This window comes from Equus asinus, chromosome 15, assembly GCF_041296235.1.
Source record: "Equus asinus isolate D_3611 breed Donkey chromosome 15, EquAss-T2T_v2, whole genome shotgun sequence".
Taxonomy (NCBI): Eukaryota; Metazoa; Chordata; class Mammalia; order Perissodactyla; family Equidae; genus Equus; species Equus asinus.
Window position 1 is genome coordinate 155,594 of NC_091804.1, and position 22,828 is coordinate 178,421.

Below are 22,828 nucleotides of genomic sequence, written 5' to 3' on the forward strand. Positions count from 1 at the left end.
ACATCTGTTGCCAGTCTTCCTCCTTTTTTTCCCTCTCCCCAAAGCCCCGACATATAGCTGTATATCCTAGTTGTAGGTCATTCTAGTTCTTCTGCGTGGGATGCCACCACAGCATGGCCTGATGAGCGGTGTGTAGGTCTGTGCCCAGGATCTGAACCAGCGAACCCTGGGCCGCTCAAGGTGAGTGCATGGACCCAACCACTTGGCCACCAGGCTGGCTCCGCATTGTTTATTTTAATATGTTTACATTTAGCTGAAACAAAAATCTAGTGTTGCTGAACTTTATAGTTTTGTTATTCAAAATAGCAAGAATTTTCATATCTCAACATATGTTCACTAGTATCTCTGTGCTAAAATGGTAGATGACTTATAAGGTGTAAGCAATTAGAATGTTAGCCATCATTCCTGGGAGTTAAACGTTTGCCTATTTTATTATTAGATTTTTTTATGACTTTTTGAGTGACATCTATATCTAGTATTGTTTAATTATGCAAAATATTTTCTGAATGAAAATGACCTAAATAAATATGGAACAAATTTTCTGATATTTCCTTAATCTTATTTGGAGAAGCTTTTTAGAAAAAATCACTTGTGTGCCGTGTGAAGTCCTTAGATGCTGATGTACAGTGAGTTGTTTGAGGTTGAATTCTTATAAAGTACAAGGTGAGCAGAATCCTGTTTACTATGTAGCAACATATATGAGAATGAATATGGCTACGTTTTAGTGGGAACAGAAGCAGACAGTTAATGCTCAGTATTTGTATGACAAAGTTTTGTAGTCAATGTTTTTTTGTTTTGCTTTAAGGTAAGAGTTTGATTCTGGAAGCCCCAGGATAATTGGGGTGAGGTCGTCTTATCAGCTGGCTGACTTGCAACCAAGGTCCTGTTTTGTTCTCTAGCTTTTAAAAATCTCATCTTTCCCTTAGCAGAAGATCTTATTCCCCTTGCAGTTGGTCAAAAAAGACTCCTTAAGGCAGAAATATTCAAACAGTTTGAAGAACTGGTGGACAATTTGGAATACAAACAAAGCGAAAAGGATACCACCTGTGCAGACCTGGATGGATTCTGGGACATGGCCAGCTTTCAGGTTTGTGGTCAGGATTTGGAATGGATTAACTTTCGAGTAGCATGTTTTTGGAAGTGAGGCAACAGTAGTAAAATGGGAGTAGTAGAGGCTGCTTAGGTATCTGTAGTATTAAATGAGATATTAGCCCCTTTACAAACTGTAAAGCACTGTCTAAATTTTATGGCTGCTGTCCCCTCCTCCCGCATACTGTCAGGATAATTTCTATCAGGGTTGGAAATTGAGATTCTATTCAGCTGTTGCCTAGTCTGTGATTATTCCACATGTGAGAAAATGAGGACGAGTCTTCAGTAGCTGGGTCCATCCAGCAGTTATTGTCCCTGCTGTGTGCCAGGCATTGGACGAGGAGCTGACAAATAGGGCACATTCTCTACCCCAGAGGAGTTTATAGTTTTATCAGAGTCAGACATAGCACGTCATTCCAATCCGGTGTAGAAAGTGCTGATAGAGGCAGTTACTAGGAAGATCAGTGAAGGTTGGGAGGAGATGACACTTTCTGGCTTTTTGAGCTTATTTTAGAAATAAGCATATAAAATACTATTTCAAGAACCAGTGGCCAAGAACTGTGAGACATTTGCAGATAGCCCGAAACCTGGAAGAAGGAGCCGCAGCAGCACAGGAAGGAAGCTGTCTGGATGAGGACATGGGCTGATCCAGGAGAAGGAACTTTAAAAGCAAGTGTTAATATGCTCAAAGAGACCAGGCATTTTTTCTGCCAAATAAGAACAGCTATGAAAAAAAGAACATTCAGAGAACGACAACAAGAGCTCTTTGAAGTTAAAAACTATAAGAGCAGAAATGTAAGATTCACTAGAAAGATGGAATATGAAGCTGAGATCTCCCATAAATTAGAGCAAAAAGAGAGAGAAAATAGGAGAGACTAGATAAGAATATTAAGGGGACCAGTCTAGGAAGTATAATATCCAAATAATAGGAATTCCAGAAAAAGAGAACAGAAAAAATAGCGGAGAGGAAATGATCAATGAAATAGTTTGACATTTTTCGAGAAGTGGAGGACCTGAATTCCAGATTGAAGGAGCCCATTGAGTGCCTAGCACTATGAGTCAGAGTAGACGCACACCAATGCACAATGAAATATAATTGTACAACTCTTGGGATGAGGAGAGACATCTAGAAACTTCCAGAGAGCAAAACAAGTTTCATCCAAAGGGTCAAAAATCAGAATAGCCCTAGATTTCTCAACATCAACATCGAAAGCTGGGAGAACAATGGCCTCAAACTTCTCAGGGAAAAGAGCACTCAGCCTGGCGTTGTATACCCAGCCAGTCACGCTTGAGGGTGGAAAGGCATGTTTCAGACACACACAGTCTGAAACTTTACCTCCCATGCACCCTTTCTCAGGAAATTGAAAACGGCCCTCACAAAAATGAGGGAGTAAGCCAAGAAAGGGGAAGGAACTGGGACAGATCCCCAAAAAGTCTAAGGGAATTGTGGCTGAGGTGAGTAAAGAGGGTGGGCAGCGGGCTTAGGAAGCAGCCGTTCAGTTCAGACTGGAGCAGGAGGCTGGGGCTCGGCAAGATGCTGTCTCTGAGGCTGAACGGAATAGAATACCCGATTGGTTCGCTTTTCTAGTTGTATTAAGAGGGGATTTATACACACTGTGCTGAGTTTAGAGGCAAATTGATGATAGATACATTAAAAAACTAAGCAAACAAAAAGCAAAGCAATGATGAAGTCTAGAGAAAAATGTGAAGAAACACAATATTCTGGTAATTATATGGCGCAGAAGTGAATAGTGTTTATGGAGTCAGAATAATGTCAGCATTACTTTATGACCAGTTGACATAATAATGAGTTGGTTCACTAGCATCCTTCAATGGTGACCAAATAATTTTGTCTTTCTTAGTATCATAATTATTTTATGGATTTAAAAGTATTTGTGTTGGCATCGTTTACAGTCATTATCTTTAGTGATGCTCATTTCCCAGCTTTGGCCAGTGGGAGCCTCTTCAAATTGGCTCCTGGGGCTTTTATTTATTTTGGAGCTGTACTGAGAATAAATAATCTACGTATTATAAAATTTGCCCATTCTAAGTGTAAAAGTCAATGATGTTTAGTAAATTTACAGAGTTGTGCAACCATTGCTGCAATCCAAACTTAGAACATTTTCATCACCACAGAAAGATGCCTCTTGCCTGTTTTCAGTCAGTTCCCATTGCCACTCCCAGTCCCAAGCAACCACGAGTCTCCTTACTGTCTCTGTAGATTTGCCTTTTCTGAACGTTTCATTCTCAGTAGAATCACCCAATATGTGGTCTTTTGTATGTGGCTTCTTTCCCTCTGCGTGGTGTCTCTGCGGTTCCTCCGTGTTGCAGGGCATGCCTGTACTTTGTTCCTTTCATGGCTGAGTAGCAGTTCATGGAGACATCACTCTTTATTCTCCAGTTGACGGACATATAGGCTGTTTCCACTATTTCACAATTACGAATAATCTATGAATATTCACTTACAAATCTTCATATGGGCATGTTTTCTTTCGCTTGGGAAGATATGGCTGGATCATGTGGTAGATTTGTGTTTAACTTTTTAAGAAACTGCCAAACTGCTTTCCAAAGTGATTACACCCTTTCATGTGCCCAACAGGGGTGTGTGAGAGCTCCTGTTGCTCCACATCCTCACCAGTGCTTGCTCCTGTCTCTCTTAGTAGAGCCATCCTGTGGGGTTTGAACTGTCTTATTGTAGATTTGATTCGTGTTTCCCTAATGAGTAATGATGATGATCATCTTTTCATGTGCTTATTAGACATTCATATGTCTTCTTTGGTGAAATATCTATTCAAATCTTTTTGCCCATTTTTAATTGGGTTTGTCTTTTTATTATTGAGTTGTAAGTGTTCTTTGTATATTCTGGATACAAGTCCTTTATCAGAAATATTTGCAAATATTTCCTCCCAGTGTGTGGCTTGTTCTTTAGTTTTCTTAGTGGTATCTTTTGAAATGCAGATGTTTTTAATTTTGATGAAGTTCAGTTTATCAATTTTTTTTAATGTTGTGATTTTGGCATTATTTCCAAGAACTCTTTTTGCCTAACCATAGGTCACAAAGATTTTATCTTATATTTTCTTCTGAAAGTTTTATCTCTTTCACTTAGGTCTGTGCCCATTTGGAATTCATTTTTTTTAAAAATTAAGTTGTGATCAATTAATTTTGCTAGGAAAGGTTTGCCCTGAGCAAATCTGTTGCCAGTCTTCCTCTCTTTTTTCTCCTCCCCAAAGCCCCGGTACACAATTGTATATTCTAGTTGTAAGACCTACTAGTTCTTCTGTGTGAGCTGCCACCACAGCATGGCTACTACTAGGCAAGTGGTGTGGTTCCACACCTGGGAACCGAACCTGGGCTGCCAAAGCAGAGCATACCGAACTTTGACCAGGGCCGGCTCTGGAGTTCATTTTTGTGTATGGTGTAGGAAAGAGGCCAAATTCATGTTTTTTCTTGCAGATATCCACTTTTCCCAGTACTGTTTGTTGAAAAAAACTATCCTTTGCTCATTGAATTGCATTGGCACTTTTGTTAAAAATCAATTAGTCATAAGTGTAATCCTGAGTCTTTTTGACATTTAATTTTTTAGAGAGAGGGAGATTGAGAGTACCTATTTGTATAAATGCATAGTACGGAGACTCAAAGCATATTTACCCAACTGTTGACAGTGGTTACCACTTGGAGGAGATTGGAAATACCAGAAGGATGGGGATCATATATTCCCATCCTCCTAGTATGTATATTATTTGAATCCTTTAAAATGAGATTGTGTCAGGGTCAGCCTAGTGGTATTAGTGGTTCAATTTGGCACACTCCACTTCATTGGCCCAGGGTTTGCGGGTTCTGATTCCAGGCATGGACCTACACCATTCATCAAGCCATGCTGTGGCGGTGACCCACATACAAAATAGAGGAAGATTGGGACAGATGTTAGCTCAGGGCTAGGCTTCCTCAAGCTAAAAAGAAGAGGATTGGTAACACATGTTAGGTCAGAGCCGATCTTCCTCACCAAAAAAGTAAAAATAAAATGAGATTGCATCAAGAGAAAGAGAAGGCAAGCTACAGACTGGGGGAAAATTTTGCAAAAGACCTATCTGATAAAGGACTGTTTTCTAAAATATACAAAGAACTCTTAAAACTCAACAATGATGAAACAAACAACCTGATTAAAAAAATGGGCAAAAGGGGGCTGGCCCAGTGGCCAAGTGGTTAAGTTTGCGCACTGCACTGCAGGCATCCCAGTGTTTCGTTGGTTCGAGTCCTGGGCGTGGACACGGCACTGCTCATCAAACCATGCTGAGGCGGCATCCCACACACCCCTACTAGAAGGACCCACAACGAAGAATATGCAACTATGTACCAGGGGACTTTGGGGAGAAAAAGGAAAAAAATAAAACCTTTAAAAAAAAATGGGCAAAAGACCTGAACAGACACTTGATCAAAGAAGACAGATGAATGGCAAGTAAGTGTATGAAAAGATAAGATGCTCAACATCATATGCCCTTAGAGAATTGCCAGTTAAAAGTACGATGAGACACCAGTACACACTTATTAGAATGGCAAAGATCCAAACCGCTGACAGCACCGGATGCTGGTGAGGATGTGGAGCAACAGGAGCGCTCATTCATCGCTGGTGGGGGTGCAAAATGGAGCAGCCACTTTGGAAGACAGTTTGGCAGTTTCTTACAAAACTAAACAGAGTCTTACCATATGATGCTGCAGTCACGCTCCTTGGTGTTTACCCAAATGAGCTGAAAACCTGTGTCCACACAAACATGTGCACACAAAAGTTTATAGCGGCTTTGTTCATAATTGCCAAGACTTGGAAGCAACGAATATGCTCCTCAGTAGGAGAAGGGATAAATAAACTGTAAAAAAAAAACAACAAGAACAACAAAAGGGAGAGAGATTGTGTTCACACTGTATAATTTAGGATATCTCTCCTACCATTTTAGTCATCAAAATAATTTAGGAGAGTTATTCACATATGACATCCTTTATGTAGATTTTTGAGGTTTATAACATAAAATAACAATGAACAATTTTACCATAAGAAGTGATTTGAATCCTAAATTGAAAATGACAGTCTAAATTTATGTCACCAGTCCCAGTCGTCAATTTTTTTGAAGCTTTTGTTCATTAGTTTGTGAATTTAATATGGTTAGCATTAATCTGATAAACTTGTGCTTTATTTATTAACAGATACAGGATCTGCACCACAGATTCAACAGTCTCACCATACTTGAGGAGTGTGGATGGGAGAAAGCCTGCAGTACGAGCAAAGACGTGTTTCAGGTAAATTTGTGGATTTCTAATATAGACTTTTACTTTAATGAATTTAAGCTTTAGAAACATTTAGCTTCAGGTTTTTCATCATTTCACAAAACGTGTCATCTGTTACTTACAATGTCCTGATTGTCTTGAAAGAGTGAGGAAAGGTCAACACAAAATTCAGGATGGTCATTTCTGGGAGGGGATGTGGGGGCTGAGATTGGATTTGGTCCCCCTGAGAGCTTCTGAGTTGCTAAGCAGTGGTATGTACCAGTGTGTTTTATTCTTTAGACTGTACCTATCCATTGTTTTGTAGTAATAATAGCAGTAGTAAATAATTTACATAATGCTTAGTATGTGCCAACTATGCTTCCCAGGCCGTTACACACATGGACTCAGTTAATCCTCACAACAGTCCTGTGAAGTGGGTGCCGTTATCCCCGGGTGGGGAATCTGAGGCCAGGAAGACTCGAGCACGTGCCCAGGGTGGAGCTGGGTTTCTCACTCCAGAACGCATGTTCTTAACCCACAGGCTATACCGTCTCTCTGCTTTATATACTCTTGTGTGTGATGTATTTCAAAATGAAGGAACTTTTTAAGGAGAAAAGAGGAACAATGACTCTTAGACTCTCTCTCTTCTTCCCAAATTTTGTCATGGAAAAGTTCCTATTTTCTCTGTAAAATTGGCTTTGTTGACGTGATAGATTCCATTCTTATCTATTTGTAGTAATTTTTTTCCTAAAATATTTTAACTCCAAGCTTTTGGTTCAGATTGCTACTTCTCAAGCCACCTTGGAGCCCTGCCACTTTTTCTTTTAGATTTTAGAAAAACGCCTGTGGTTGTAAAATCAGGTTTCTAAACTGGTACTTTATTATGCTGTGTAATCCAAATAAAAACTGTGTTTTGAATTCTGTCTTAGGAGTTTAAGATGTTAGAGTATTAAAAGATTATTGTAGGATTATTTTACTAATGAAGTCTCCTTATTTTACTAATGAGGTAATGTCTTACTAATGACAAAGGCCCTGAGGACAGTGACGAGATTGATTGAATGAATTTCAAGTCTATTAAGCAGGAAGGATGCTGGGACATTTGGACCTCCTGTGGGCATTTTTTATCCGGTGCTTAGTCCTGGGAACATAACACCACCAGCGACGCAGATAATGGCTGTGTCAAGATAGCATTATATCAGAGCCTTGTAATTCTGCCCCTTACCCGCAGTGTTTTTCTCCTACTTTATTTTATTTTATTTTATTTTGGATTTAGTTGATTTTATTTACAGCTTGTTTTTTTACATTTCAGAGCATTACACGATTACATTTTCTCATTTTCTGACCTGCAAACAGATACCTTAAATGAAAATATTTTTTTTAAAATTATCAAAATAGGTAAATCCAAAATGCAACAATTACACATATGACAATTAATTCATAAAGTGTAATTTACTAGGACGTATCCTAGGAATTTAGAAACAGCCAGTCAGGAAATCTGACCAAATTCAGCAATCGACTATTTACATATCCAAAGACAAAGCTATCTAAACTCCCAAACCAGAAGTTTGAAAGTTTTTGTTAAATTACCATTGGACGAAAGAGAGAGAGTGATGATTCAAACCTAGCCAGCTGTGACAGTCTCAATCTCAAATACTGGGCTAGGTACCCAGTCTGCAACTGAATAGCAAGCATCTCAGTTTTTCAGACACCTATGCGCCATTCTTGCACCATTATGCACATAGAAAGGCTAAGTGTTCGTTAATTAAAAAGCAAGTAGTCATTAAATATCCACACTATTCCCCCCAGCTCACCAGCCTTACTGCAATCCCGAATATGCAACCTGTGTCACATAGTGACAGGCTATATTATATATATATATGTGTATATACACACACACATATGTACGTGTCTGCATATATATACACACATACACACAGTACTAGGTACAAATGGCAATTAACAGTCCCTGCAAAAATTCATTTTCAGTTGAGGCTATGGCTCCTCTGCCTTGGGATGGTTTTAGACATCAAAACTCAAAAATACTGCTAAAATCTCACTTCCTTAAGACAAAATTTGATTGCTTCTTCAGTTTAAGCTTCTCAGTCTAAAAATGGCTATAAGGTAAGTATAAAAAAAAGCAGCCAGCTGAGTGCAATTTCTCTCTCCAATTTGGCCAGGCTATTTCATAGAAGTTACTCCTAACTAAATTAGGAGATCTGTGGCGCCTTCCAATGGTTCTTGCCTACCTTCCTGTCCATGTTCACGTTTCAAACGGTGTCAACAGAGCCCGCACTTCAGGGGTCAGCTGCTTGGCAGCCTTAGCTGCCTCTGTGATAGCCTTGTGATACAGGCTCTTTCTCTTCTTATTAAAGCATGACTGGAAGTTTTCTAAAAAGGGGGAGAGTTGCGAAAGAGCAAGGAAAGATGTTGTTGGAGACCCAAACCATGAAATCCGGGCCTCCTGTCGAACTAAAAGGCCGTTATCTTTCCAGGTCACAGTTATAGTAAGAATACGGGCTGGCCACCAAAGGAAGCCATATATCTTGGCCCAAACAATGTCCCCTACACATATGATCCTGCCATCTGGTGTGACGCATTTAGAGACGTTTTTGGAAAAGACTTTCATTTTCAAGGAATTACTGAGCTTTTTCTCTTCCTTTGAAGAGGAGGAAGTGGAGGAGATGGAAGGTGCGTGCATACTGCCTGGAGGAAAATCAAAGCTTTCAGAAGAACTACACTCAGAGTTGGAGGATTTCAGATCATCCGTGCTATCAATGCTACACACTGACGCACTGGAAGAGTCAGATTTCTTTTGATTTAGGGTCATGTAAACAGAGATATTGCTTTTGCTGCCCTCTTTGCCCAGTGTCTGCGGTTCCTCCTACTCACCAGGCACAAGCACTTCGTTTGTGTCCTGAACCGCACAGCTGGCCTCTTCAGGGTCGTCTGAGGGGCTCTGATTTTCTGAAGGGGCCTCACCTGCTGAGCGGGTAGAGGTGCAGCGAGCCTGGGGCTTGGGTGCCATCTTGCCACTCCGCATTTTCTCAAGTCCTGTCTTCAGAGAGGAGTCATTTTCTTCATTCCTGTACCTTTGTGGTTTTAAACGAACCCGAGGTGGAAGGGAACCTGAGCTAGGATTCTGATAGCGGCGTGTGAAAGGGACTTTTGAATGTGCATTTTTGGACGTAGAGGTTTCACTTTGCTTCTTTTGTGCCTTTGCTTTGGCAATTTTCAACACTTCCCGAGCTTTTGCATGATCCATGTTCTTACTCTGGAGCACTTTTTTGGTACTTAACTGAGCTTCTGATGTGTTGGCCTGAGCAGAAGCTTTGACTACTCTGCCTCTGCTGTGAGCAATATTTGAAACCTGAACCACAGCGTTTCTTTTCTGGCTTTCATTTTGGTTTTTCCCATCCACTTTATGGTCAGTTTTCAGTGTTTTGTTCACAGTAGTTACGCTTTCATTTCTCCGTTTTTTATCTTCGTATTTAGAAGAGTCACTTGCACTACTGCCTTTTCTAATTTCCTTTTTTTCAGCAACAACACTGTTTTTACATTTGTCACACAGGACTTGCCTGGGCCGTAGTTCAATAGCATTCATTATTGAAGTAGGTTCTTCCCTGTACATCTTTCGTTTGGGTCGCTTAATTTTCCGCGGAGGTGGCTGAGGTATCGATTGGTTATATGTGTCCCTGATAAACAAAGGGGGAGGATAAGGTGCTCCTTCGTGGAAGAGAGGAGGTGGTTTGGAAGTCCACAGGCTTTCAGCCAAGCTCGGCTGGGGAGGCGGGACAGGAGGGGGATCCCCAGGAACAGCACCACTCACTTCTCGCTGGACTTCTGTCCCTTCTTGGAATGTGTTACTTTGAAGCTGCATAGCTTCGGGTTTATCCTTCTATTCCCTTTTGGGAAATACTGTCACAAGGGTCCCACGGGGCCCAAACCATCGGAGTGTGTGCTGTTGCAGGAAACAGAATGGAGAGCCGTGAAAGGGAGTCTCTGCACTTCCTATCTTTTGGACAGATCCATGAGGACCCCGGAGAAGAGCTTCTCCCCAGGCGGGACGACACGACGAGCGCGTCCTCAATGACGGGGTGCAGCGTGACCCGCACCTCCGAGCGGGGATGAGTTGCGACAGCGCGGAGTCCCGCCCGCCGGCGGCACGAGCGCGGGGCTGCGGGCTGGGGCCGCGGCGGCTCCGGGCGCTCCTCGGGAGCCGGGGGCTCTCGGGCGGCGGGCAGGGGAAGGCGAGGGTCGGGCCCTTCCTGAGCGCGGCTGCCGCGGCTCCAGCACCCGGCGGGCGGGCAGCTTCTCCTCGGCCTCCAGCCCCGGCCCCGCCGCCTCCGGGCTGCGGGCGAGCTCCCCCGGCGGCGGCGGCGGCTCGGCCTGAGGAGAGGACTGCTGGCCGTCGGCCTCGCCGTCAGGCACCGAGGCTTCAGTGGCCGTGACCGGGAGGGGGTCCGTGCCGGCCTCGCTGCGGGGACGGGCTCCATCTCCGGCTCAGCCTCCCCGGGGGACACTGCAGGCGCTGCCGCCATTTCTTCCTGGCTTCTCCCTCCTCCTGGTCCTCTCCTACTTTATTGTATAGGCCACTGTTAAGATTACTGAACAAGTAAAATCAAACTAATCTTTTATCTGTACTTTGAAACCATTCCCTCAGACCTCTTATTCATTGACCTCTCCTCCCATCAGTTAGCCTCGTTCTCTAGTTTCCATCAGTTTTTAGACATGTTGACGGGTCTTGTCTTTGTTTACATTAAATGACAACAGCCTAGACTAACTCCTTGAGGGCAGGAACTTTGTCCTTTACCTTTGACCCCCAGCACGTTTAGCACAAACTAGGAACTTGATAAGTATAAGACGGATGTGTGAAATACTTCAGGTATGCTTTATTTATTTTTCTTATAAGGTGGTAACGAGTTGCTTTAGTAAATGTCATAATTTCTCTTTGTAGGACAAATTTGTTTCAGGTATAGCGAGTGAACCAAAACGGATGGTGCTGGGATCGCAGATGGGGGTCGCCTCGCTGCTGTGAAGAAGGCAATGAGAGAGAGGATGCAGCAGGGAGAGCAGGCTGAGGGCCGAAGGAAGTTGGTCATATAACCTTTGACGCTGGATATTTTAGAATCGAAAGTCCCGTTAAATCGTTCTCAGGTTAGTTTTTCTGCTGAGACTACTTAAGAAAAGTATTTGGGTTGGATAGGAGCTTGTACAGGAGGTGAAAAAATTTTCACAGGAAGTGATATAAGCTGTCTGTGATTTCTGGAAAATAGACCACATCCTCACCCCCAAACACTTGCAGATTTCATTTGATGGATGGGATTAGATTACTTGAAGTGACAAATCTCCTGAAGTTGCTTTTCTGTGTTTGCTAAGTGACTTCACTTCTGTTATTAGCCCCTAACCCCACGGTCCTGGGAGAAAGGTCACAGGTCCCAAGAGGGAAGAGAGATGATGAGGAGTGAGGTGATTTCCTTCAGGCTGGTGCCAGGCTGGATGAGAATTTCAGATGCAAAGGAAGCTTAGGCACCAAACCATCACACTTCTCTGGCTGTGCTTAAAAAATGATGCTTATGGAAGTTGGGTTTGGTTTTATTTTCATTTGTATCAAAACTTTTGCCCAGAACTTTTGAAACAGTAAATGTTCTAATTTCAAAATATTCCAAGGAAATCAGCTGAGGTAGACCCCGGTTGTGGTAGACCTATTAAAAATCAACAACAGGGGCTGGGCCTTCCTGGTGGCATAGTGGCTGGGCTTTTGCACTACGCTTCGGTGGCCCAGGGTTTGCAGGTTTGAAACCTGGGCACAGACCTACACACTGTTCATCAAGCCATGCTGCAGTGGTATCCCATATACAAAATGGAGGAAGATTGCCACAGATGTTGGCTCAGCGGCCATCTTCCTCACCAAAAAAAAAAAAAAAAAAAAAATCAACAGCAGATACTAATCCATGTTGGATATAAGTAGCATTTTACATTAGACCAAACTATTTGGGATCCTTCATTGTTTGTGAAGACTCAGAATTAGAGAAATTCCCTGAAGTTTTATTAGTTCTCCTCCTTTTCAACACACATCGTCAAACCTTTCTTCCAAATGACCAATTTTTCTTCCCTAATGCCTACTCCTACCTACTTTGTTGTGATTGTCATGCATTAGGAAAGGGCTCTTGCGTTTCTGTTATAATATAGCGTGTGATAGTTCTGCCTCCTCTCTTCTGCTGCTCTGTGGTGCTCTTCTGGCTGGGGCCTAACGCAAAATAAACATCACCTTGGCCGGACATTTCATGTTCCCCAGCTGGGTTCTTCATTGAGATTCTTTTGGGCACCTTTAATGTTACAAGCATGAGATTTGCTTGGAGAAGTCCCTTTTTATGCTGAAATAAAGGATGAGAATTTTGAAAAACTGTTATAGCATAAGATGACCTATATTTTTGTCTTAGCATTTGATATATGGAACTTCTCATATCTTTCAAAGCTTTGTCCATTTCTAATAACCCTTGACTGTGAGAATATTTAAAAAGTTAAAAATTCTTTTTTTTCAGCAGTATTTGATAATAAAAATCTCATGACTGAATGCCATCTTCTTGATTCAGTAAGTTTTCCAACTTAATCTGAAAAGTTCTTTTATATTCTAGACTTGTTTTATAAAATGAATATTACTCAGTTTTTAATTGAAATGCAGTTTAAAATTTACATCTTATTTTTTTACTCTGAAATCCATTTGTTATTCATTTTTATCAAAATGGGAACAAAATTTCGTGTTTACATACTTTAAAATATAGTTTGTTTTAGTATTAAGCTCTGAAGGTGTATTTCCTTATGTGACTTATGTGTCAAATGTGCTGTGACAAGTCGGTTGAGTACATGAATATCTAACATGTGGCCGGGGTTATGCAGGTGTTTCTAAGTGATGCAGGAAAGTGTAAGGCAAGGTTTCCACCCATCTGAAGCATGCGCTTGGGGACACGATGTCTAGCCTAGCTTCAGGTGTCATTGGCTGTTTTCGTTCTAATTTGCTTAGATTACTCTAATTATGTTCTATTTTATTTGGAAGCCCCCAGCCTTTACTTTTGGTGACCTCTTGCCTCTGACTCCAGCTCCAGCATCAGCCCTCTGGGCAGCCTTCCCGTGGACGCTCTCGTCTCTCCCGTGTTGCCTCATGTCCAGGCACAGGGGCACATGTTTAATCTCTTATGAGGAGAGGGATATGAATGTGTTATGTTCCTAAAGCATGTTGTAACTTCAGGGCTCCATTTCCCTGGTCCACCCTGGGCCTGTCTCAGGCAGAGCGTCTGCCTCGTGTTCAGGGCCACTGGCACGGGCACGATGCAGCAGTGCTCTCTTGCCCACTGAGTGTTTGCTGCCCTGGTTTTCTGCCCTTCCACGTGGTTGCAGTTCAGCGATCTGGGGTAGACCTTTGCCAGGTCATTTTAATGTGTAGCCCGGCTGAAACTCTGGTGTACAGCCTTACCTTGAAATTTTCCAGGGCAATTGCTAAAATGGCTCAGGGAATGGCCTTGGTTTGTTGATCTTTGATTTCAGAATGTAAACAATTCATTATGGCAAGTGTGGGATCAAACAGCAGCAACTGTTGTTAACCTCATGAAGCCTGGCCAATGCTTGGCTTCCTGAAGCCACCAGTTCCTTCAGGACCTCTGTTATCTTGGCTTTCATTGGCTCTCAAAGATGCCTTCTTGGTTTTCAGGCTTCTGGGTGGCCTGGTGTCTCCGGGGCAGAAAGAAGTGTGTTACTGTGACCCACACTCTGGTCCTTCTTGGTTCCAGCTGCCTTTAATCGCAGGCTGAGACCAGAGGGTCAGGCATTTCGGCATAAGGCCCATTTATAGAAACTTGACTTCATCTTGTTCCTAGATCTGAACTCAGAATGGTAGGTTCTGATAATATATGATCTTATAAGTAAATCTGGAAGCTAATGAATCACAATATTCTGTTTTTCATATATTAGTAATATGATTACAAGTACTTTACAGTTATCTATACATTATCTTGCTGATAAATCTTAGTACCTTATAATTTACTCTCCTTGTGAATTCTTTTCTACTTCTGTATATATTAGAATTTTGATTTTTTGATATATTTTTTGTTGGTCCCCCCTGTCCATTTCACACCCAAATTATGACTTGCTCCATGGCATCACTTGAGCCTGAACTGGGGCTTGAGGGGGAACAGAGGAAAGGATCCCACAGGATCCGACTAGTAAAAGGCATATTAAGTGCGGCTCTATGGGTTAGGATTTGTGGACTCTACATAAGTGGCTGAAGATGTGGCCTCAGTTTTATTCATTCTGCATGTGCTGCTGAGTCCATTTACGTGTTAATCACCCTTTCAATGAAAAAAGCTATAGTTTTGACATTATATCTGCTAGAAAGTAGCATAATCATTATGTTAATAATTTTATTAGGTACAAAAATGTTATGTTATTAATTAATCCACTGTTAACTTGCAATGTTGCAGACTAAGTTGGTGAAACTTGAATGTTACTTTACTGACTTCTCTGACTTTGTTCTCTAGCCACGCCTGGGGTGCAGTGATCCCTTCACGCAGGTAGAGAAGTGACAGGACCACGCCAGGCACGCTTCCTTTGGTGGGGGCTTAAGTGCCTTTTCACCTCGAACGCCTCCTAATGTAAATCAACCAGAAGAACTATGAATTAGAAAAAGCAAAACATTTTTGTCATAATCTCCATGCTGCAGTGTATTCTTCGAATACTGAAAAGTTAAAGAATATGGATTCATGTTCATGTATATAGTGTTATGTAATGTCTTAATTGTTAATATTTACTATCATGTGTTTTAGATACGACACTGTTTTTCAGGGGAAGTGGGGATATTTTTTACTTTATGCAGAATAAAAAATGCACTGTGCCTAGCCTCTCTTGTTTAAAATGTTTTAAGCTTAGGGATGGCCCCATGGCCGAGGGGTTAAGTTTGTGCACTACTCTGCGGTGGCCCAGGGTTTCACTCGTTTGGACATGGCACCGCTCATCAAGCCACGCTGAGGTGGTGTCCCATGTGCCACAACTAGAAGGACCACAACCAAAAATATACAACTATGTAACAGGGGGATTTGGGGAGAAATAGCGAAAGAAGAAAAAAACATTGGCAACTGAGATAACAACTGTTGACAATCTTTAAAAAAAAAAAAACTTTAAGTATATTCACAGCTTATGAACATTCTTCAGTTTAATCAAAATATGTTAAACTTTGACAGGAATATTTACATCCTTTCATACGCTGTTCTTAGTTTGAACTCTTAAATTTGCTGGTGTTGAGCAGCTTAGCAGGTTGCATTTTCCAGGTGTACTGCGTTTCTTTAGATGAGCTATCTGGATTCTGAACTCAGTTTACATGCTGCTGTTTCAAATGGTCAAATTATTAGAGGTGCCCATTAAAGTTTTGCCTTTTGCCTTTTTCCTTTGACATAACTGACAACCTTTGAAGGAAATGCCTTCTTCCTCTGAAGAGAATTATATCAATCACGATGGGTTTGAAATGTTCTTTTATAAGACTCTCACCTATGAGATTGTAGAAGGCAGGACCGTCAGAATAACGGAGCACCAAGAAGACTCGGAGTAGCTGAAGCTTGTGATCAGACCTGGGTCCAGTTGTTTGTGTCAGCAAATGGGCTGAGGGTTGGAGGTGTTGACCAAACAAGCAGGAACTTGATGGATAACCCCTCAAGATTAGGGGTTTGCAAACAAGAAAAGAAAACGCATCCACTTCTCTTGTCAAAGGAAGGTGTGTTCGGCTTGTGGGGGAGACGGTGTTTATTATCAAGTCCATGTGAGCAGTTGGGAGGCTGTGTGAGGAATGTTCCCAGAATGCCTAGTCTTACCCGAGATTAAGGTAGCTTTTAATCATTGTTTGTCAATGAATAATTCAAGCAAGACATGCAGAACAAAGAAATATATATAGAAGTTAGGGTTTACTAAGGGTGCAGAGCCAGGAACATGTAAAAGAGGTGAGTACAAAGTAACAATATGCAACATAAAATAATACTTGCCCTCGAGGATAAAGTAGATGAGAGTAAGACAGAGTCTGTAAGCAAGGTTTTTCTCTGTGGTAGGTTTAATAAGATCTACTACTGAATTGTTCAGAAAGCTTTTGGCTGTTAAGTAGCAGTAAAGTGAACTCAAACTGGCTTAACAATAAGTCATCAGGATGATTCGAGGCACTTTAGTATCAACAGCTCAGTGATGGCATCAAGGTCCACATTCGGTTCGTAGTTCACTTGGTCACCCTCGGTGTCGGCTTCTCCAAGGCGGGGTCCTTTCAGGGTCATAAGATGGCTGTGGGTGGTCAGCAGAGCTTTGCCTTTCCCTTTGGTTGGGCCAACTGATGCCACTTGCCCATCTGCAGATCAATAGGAGTCAGTAGGGGATAGGAAACGGGGAATAAATGGGAAGGCAGCCATCAGTGTCTCCTACAACTAGAAAGAGTGTTCCTGGGCTATTGGACTCTAGAATCATGAGGCATGAGAAAACTCTGTGAAGACCAAATGGAAGGAAACTGCTTGAGTAGAACAAGAGCCTTTCCAAAATCAAAAAGAAAGGGCATTTCCATTTATTGAAGACCTACTACATGACGACCCCTTTGCAAACAATATTTAGCAACCACAGTAACCCTACAAAAGATGTACTATACTGCCCATTTTATAGACAAAGGAACCGAGGCTCAGAGGAGTTATTTTGCGTAAACATAGTTCCCTCTTTTCTCCAAAGCTTATGTTCTTCCATTTAACCATAGGAGAAGGGCGGTCCAGACCAGATGTTAGGTTAAGGGATTTATGTAGTTTTTACAATGTGCTGTGATGTGCCGCCCAATCCCTCTGAAGGACTGAAGAATTAACTCCTCTAGTCATCGGAAGCGCAGACAGCCCGCAGTCAGTTATCATCCCATGTGAGAACGGCCTCAGGTGAAGACAGACCCTTCACCCACGTTTCCGCCCTGTTTCCCAGGTGGCCGGTACTTGTTGACTAGAGTTCAGCTATAAGGACCTGTCCCCCTCTTGACTACTCTAAAGGATCATCCCAGCTTCAGCTCCCCTGCAGGGTATCCACGCCCCATGTCCTCCTCTGCCCAATCCTGTACCTTCTTGTCCCTATAGCAGTTGATCACAAGAGCGCTCCCTCATAAACCTCTTGCATTCTGATCTCTTTGCTTCCCGGGGAAACCAGCCTGTGACAATGAGCAATTTAAAGTACTTGAGAAGACGGTATTGTAGAGACAATAATAGATACAATAATATTTTGGTTTTCTATAAAATGAAGTCGTGTGACCACAACCTAGTTTTGAAATTTTATTATTCTTTGGGCTTGCTGGGAGAAAGGAAGGGCAGAAAGGCATAGTTACGAATGTTGACAATGGGAACTATTAAACTTTTGAATCTGATATACGTTTAATTAAGAAATGATTTTTTTCCCCTCTACAAATTTAGAGATTTCATAAAAACCAAGAAAACCTATGGGGAGATAGTCTCATGTCGGTCTCCAATACTGATTTGAAAGCAGTGAAGTATAGTTTAGAGACAAAATAGGATTTAAAAGGATTCAAAAGAAATAGAATGCTAACAGTAATTGCCTATGGGTCAAGGGTCATCTATGGGTAAACTCTCTGCTTTTCTCATCTCCTGAATATATTTTATTTCCTGAAGTAAGAAAATGGGAGAATGATTTCCTTGTGGCATCTCCTGGTTTTTATGAAACCCAGGAAGAGAGAGGTTAATTTTGGGATAGTATTTACTTCTATTTCTTGTCTTAAAAAATATTGTAGGAAGTATAGAAAGCTTTGGGAGACTCCAACACAGTATTAATATTGCTACATATTTCTTTTTCCATTGTGCATTATTGAAAATCAATGCACATATGATTAAATGACATATGAAGACAGGTAACTCTTACAGTATTTATTAAATGGATGATTTACAAGTAGGACATTGATGAATAGAGGTAAAACTTTTCACTCATAGTGTACATAAACCCTTTAAATGTGCAAAGTTTACATTCAATTTCATTTTTTTAAAAAGCATCTGCCCCTTTAAGATTATATCATAGTGTGCAAAGCACTGGTGACATTTATGTCACCAGAAATTCACAGTTTGCTGACTTCTCTGAGATTTCTCTTCCGATGATTGTACTGCAATAAGTGAGCATCTCTGACTGCAACCTTGAAGTGGTCAGCTTCAACCAGCACTTGTATCTGAAATGGCACATACACAGAACCGTTAGAAATGCCCACTAATTTCAAAACCAGTCTGCCTGAGCTCAGGATGCCCGATGTTCGATCTTTAAGATCATTTGTGGAACTGACTAAAGTGCAGAAAGAGTAACTTTACAGCAAAAATAAACTCTAGATTATTTAAAGATTTACACAAAACAAAATGATAAAATTGTTAGAAAAAATATATAGTTGAAGCCATAAAGGAAAACATTAATAAAAAAAAGTTTACATTAAAACAAAGTTTTTTTATGGTCTAAAACACATAAAAGTAAAAAATAAACACAAAAGTAGGACATCCTTAATAGAGTGGCAAATGTCATGAAGCTCTGTAATAACCAGTTTGGGCAAGAGCAGGGAAAACACACTCTTCCAGGAGCTCGTGGATGCGTTAATCCTCACATCCTTCAGAAGGAGCACTTTGGCAATGTCTTCTCTACATTTTAAACATGTCTATTCTTTGAATAAAATTGTTCTTCTAGGGAGCAAAGATTTATAAGGATAGTTATTACAGTATTTCAGTAAAATAAATAAATTAACCTTCCCAGGTTTTATTTGTTTGGAATTTTCCATATTCCGAATTTTCATCAATAGTGTACCGGTTGAATTATCACATATATAAACAATGACATACCATTGGGTAACAATGTTCAGGAGGAAAAGACGTCCACCAGATGTAGAATAGGGTCCCTCCGCTCCCTGCCCTCGAGGAGCTTACAGTCGAGCTGTTTTTTTGCCCACTCTACAGCCAACCACGGCCCAACAAGGGCATAGGAAATATTTCTTGAAGCAGCACTTAAAAACAGAAAGTGTGCTGTGTGTCGTAGACAATACTGGAAAGATATTCACCAAGTTGCAACTTTTGTGAGGATGGTGGAAGGGATGAAGGATGGAGGACTTTTTAGCCACTTTGAAAATGTATAATTTTTTTCATAAAACAGGCACGTATTCATTTTAGAATTAAAAAAAAGATTTTAGTTTTGACTGCCGTGCCAACTATGTTGATTTAAGGAAGCGAGTTTCAGTCCAACTGCACCGTAAAGACTTTCTGCCTTTTTTTTTTATTAAGGATGATATTTTTCTCATTTCCAGAAGAGCTTAAAGTCAGAGTGGTGGCCGCAAGCACGACAGCCACTCCTGGCCCTGTTCCAGCCTGCAGTGCCTGGTCCCCTGGGATGGGGAGGAGATGTCCTAGTTAGGTGTCTCAGGAGAGCTGATAAAAATTCATTTCAAGGGCACTGTGGTTTCGAGCGAGTCCCATGAGCAACAGACATTTTCAATATCTCATAGTAGCAATAACTTACTTTGGTTTACCACTTTCAAATGGGAAAACTGCCTGTCTTTCTTCCTTTTCCCAGATATTATCCAGCTTTGTAATGCAAACAATGACTCTCCTGTTGTTCTCACTGAAGCGCGGGTTAAAGTGGAAGGCGACATCATGCCCTCTCTTGAAATCTCAAGCGAGCCTGTTTTAAACCAAAGACCAGAGTTAGTAAAATGATTCAAGCTGTGCATTTGTATCAAGTGAAGAACATGCAATTTTCTAAAAAGCAACTCATTGTATAAATACAGGATGATTTTCTAAACAGAAAACACACTGGACGTACATTAGGCCAAGGACTGGATGTAACACAGAAGCATCTGAAAGGAAGCAAGACAATGTGCTGAGTTTTTTGCCTCGTTGTCTTGGTCACGTCATTCTCATCAGCTGTCATTCCCTCTTTACCGCCTCTACCCATGAAAGCTCCTCAAGGTTTTCTCACAGAGGTTTAGGGCCACTTTGAGGGCACTTTATGCTTTACTTTGCAGAGAATAACGGTTACCTCCTTCCTGTCCTGCCAGCCCGCTTTTAATACCTATTAACGGCAAACCGGTCACACAAATAAGAGCTTTCAAATACTTGGCTTCCTAATAGTTAACCAAAAGCTGAGTCCTGACACAGCCAGAACTAGACAACGTCGTTAAAGTTCAGTATTCTGATGCTAAGTTGTAAAGTCGTGACAATAAATGTGATAAACATTCCATGATGTGAAGTGGAACTAACAAAAGTGCTGCTTGGCTTTTTGACCCAAGTTCTTGTACTTGGATGTCAAGGCAAACACAAGTCCTGGCTGTCGAAGCACTGACTCTTTCCCTCAGTGTCTCAGCGAACCCCATAGAGCACTGACATCAGAATCAGCAGGTGCTCCGGTTTTAAAGCAACATCTGCACTCTAGACCTCTTAACAATGATTCTCTGTATATTTTGATTCACCCAGTAATGGACACATACACCACACTGTATCTTGCAAGATACTGTCATCTCTACCGCCTTCAGTGTTTTTTTTTTTCATGTAATTCCTCACATAGAATTTGCAGGACCAAGCAATAGCTTTTTCAGTTTAGACCACCTTAACCACTTGCTTCACTGCTGACCCTCGAACTTTGGACGACAGGATTCCGCTGCCAGTTGCGAAGAGTTCCCAATCCCACCTGGTTCACCTTTGCCATGCCTTGGCTCAGCGACTTTGTAACATTTCAAAATACCTTACAGTTGGCCCAAAGATGCTCTAAGGCAAAGTGGCCTGCAGGAAGCTCAGGGCCCCTCAGCACCCAGCCCTCATCCTGTCATCCACTCCCACCGCCTTCAAGAGATTACCTCCGACTCCCCCAGGACTGCATCAGTATCTGACCTTCCAGCCAAGGAAGCCCTTGCATCCATAACATCTATTTCAGATATTTTATCTTCACATACTTAAGAGTCATGGAGGAATTAGTTGTTACAACATTCTTCCCAAAGAGGTGAGAACTATGGTTAATTGTCACGATTAAGCTACGATGACCTAACAGACTCATCTAAGGCCCCTGTGTGCAGAAAACCAAAGCAGGTGGGGGTGAAACACCTCAACACCCTGAATCACCTTCTCAGCACCCCTGGTGGTCCCCGATTCCTCAACACTCCCTGGCGGTGCCATCGCTGACAGCCAGCACACGGGCCCAGCCCACTGAGTGGCCAGTGGCCCCCTTCCTGCCTCCCAGCTACTCTCCACTTTTCTTCAAAAACATCAGCTCCTCATCAGCTCTGAGACATAGGCCTCAGAGTTTACCTAGAAAGATGGGTGTTATTCATGTATCAGCCAACACTGGAAAACGTTTAAAAAATAAGTTTATTATTTTGCAAAAATAAGTTAACTAAATGGTTGACACAAGAAGAGGTGCCTTGCCCACGCAGGCACATGGACAGCACTTCAGGCACCTAGATAATTCAGCTGCAGAAGGAGGTCCGTCCAGTCAGGGCATATTCTTCACTACAGCTTGGGTAGGGGTGTACGTGTGAAGGAGGGGTTCAACTAAAGTAGCACCAGATTGTATCAGTTTTAAAACTTGTATTAAGCTCTGTGCAGAATCCCCCTTAAAGACAGAGGGTTTCCAGCCTGTGTCTGACAGCACCCAGAAACCTCGGAGGCACATGCTCATCTGAGGGCCTCAAGGGTTCATGTCCCTCTTCAACAGCCCCACACTGCTCTCGGGGCTAGCATACGAAAGAAAACACTGTCGAGTCCAGGGTTATTTTTAAAACTCCCATTACTACCACAGCAAGCACAGGACTGGAGAGAGCAGCTGAGCAGAGGGGGAAGAAGGAAATGCAGATGACTGTGGGACTGACAATCATCCCACGAGATTCCTGTTGAGGGAAAACAGGCAGGAAAGGGGCCAGGCTCAAGGCCGCTCGGCCAGAAACAGAGGAATAGGCTTAAAATCCACGTTTACTGGACTCTCAAACCAGCACTCTCTCTCGACACTCCTCGGGCTCTGGCACCTGGAGGCTGAAACCCTGTGGAAGAGCACAAAGCCCAGAGCAAGGCCAGACACACAACCAATTTAAAAGTAATTCTGAAAACATGAGACTAATCCGTAAAACATCTTCTCTGCTTCCCCATCCCACCCTGATTCTTTGAACATGAAAGTTCCCCATGACTGAGAAAGTTTCTCTGCCTCTCAGACAGGCACAGGACTCCTTATTGTTCTGATTTCTACACACCTCTGACTATATGTTCATACACCCAGACTGCGAGCCTGAAGTTAATTTAGTTCAACGAGATTTAAGACATAAGGAAAACTACTGTAGCTGCCAGTTTGCGGCTACAGACAAAGCCGGGTGGCGGGCAGGATGCCAAGAGCCCAGCATGGCCCTCTGCCAGCACCATTCCCCTCTTGCACGCATGCAGCAGATGCTGGCTGGCTGGGCCATCACTAGACACAGTGAAGG

The 22,828-nt window shown here is 42.1% G+C and overlaps 1 protein-coding gene, 1 long non-coding RNA gene and 1 pseudogene across 2 annotated transcripts in view; 1 reads left to right on the forward strand and 2 right to left on the reverse strand.

Annotated features, from left to right (window-relative positions):
* The first annotated feature begins 45 nt into the window (after positions 1–45).
* Positions 46–15,225, forward strand: LOC123276008 (uncharacterized). The gene is made up of 7 exons (XR_011494466.1): positions 46–180; positions 930–1,087; positions 6,286–6,378; positions 11,300–11,499; positions 12,888–12,937; positions 14,051–14,232; positions 14,877–15,225. It is a non-coding gene; the product is annotated as an uncharacterized lncRNA (long non-coding RNA).
* LOC123275999 (PWWP domain-containing protein 2A-like) lies at positions 8,510–11,309 on the reverse strand (annotated as a pseudogene).
* Positions 15,226–15,531: 306 nt separating the features above from the next.
* LOC106836989 (myosin phosphatase Rho-interacting protein-like) overlaps positions 15,532–22,828 on the reverse strand; it is a 38,154-nt gene continuing 30,857 nt past the window's right edge. Inside the window, exons 4-5 of the mRNA XM_070485430.1 lie at positions 19,885–20,046; positions 15,532–18,562 (exon numbers count right to left, since the gene is read on the reverse strand). Coding sequence (XP_070341531.1) covers positions 20,017–20,046 — 30 coding nt within the window. The 3' untranslated portion in view covers positions 15,532–18,562; positions 19,885–20,016. The remainder of the gene's footprint in view (positions 18,563–19,884; positions 20,047–22,828) is intronic.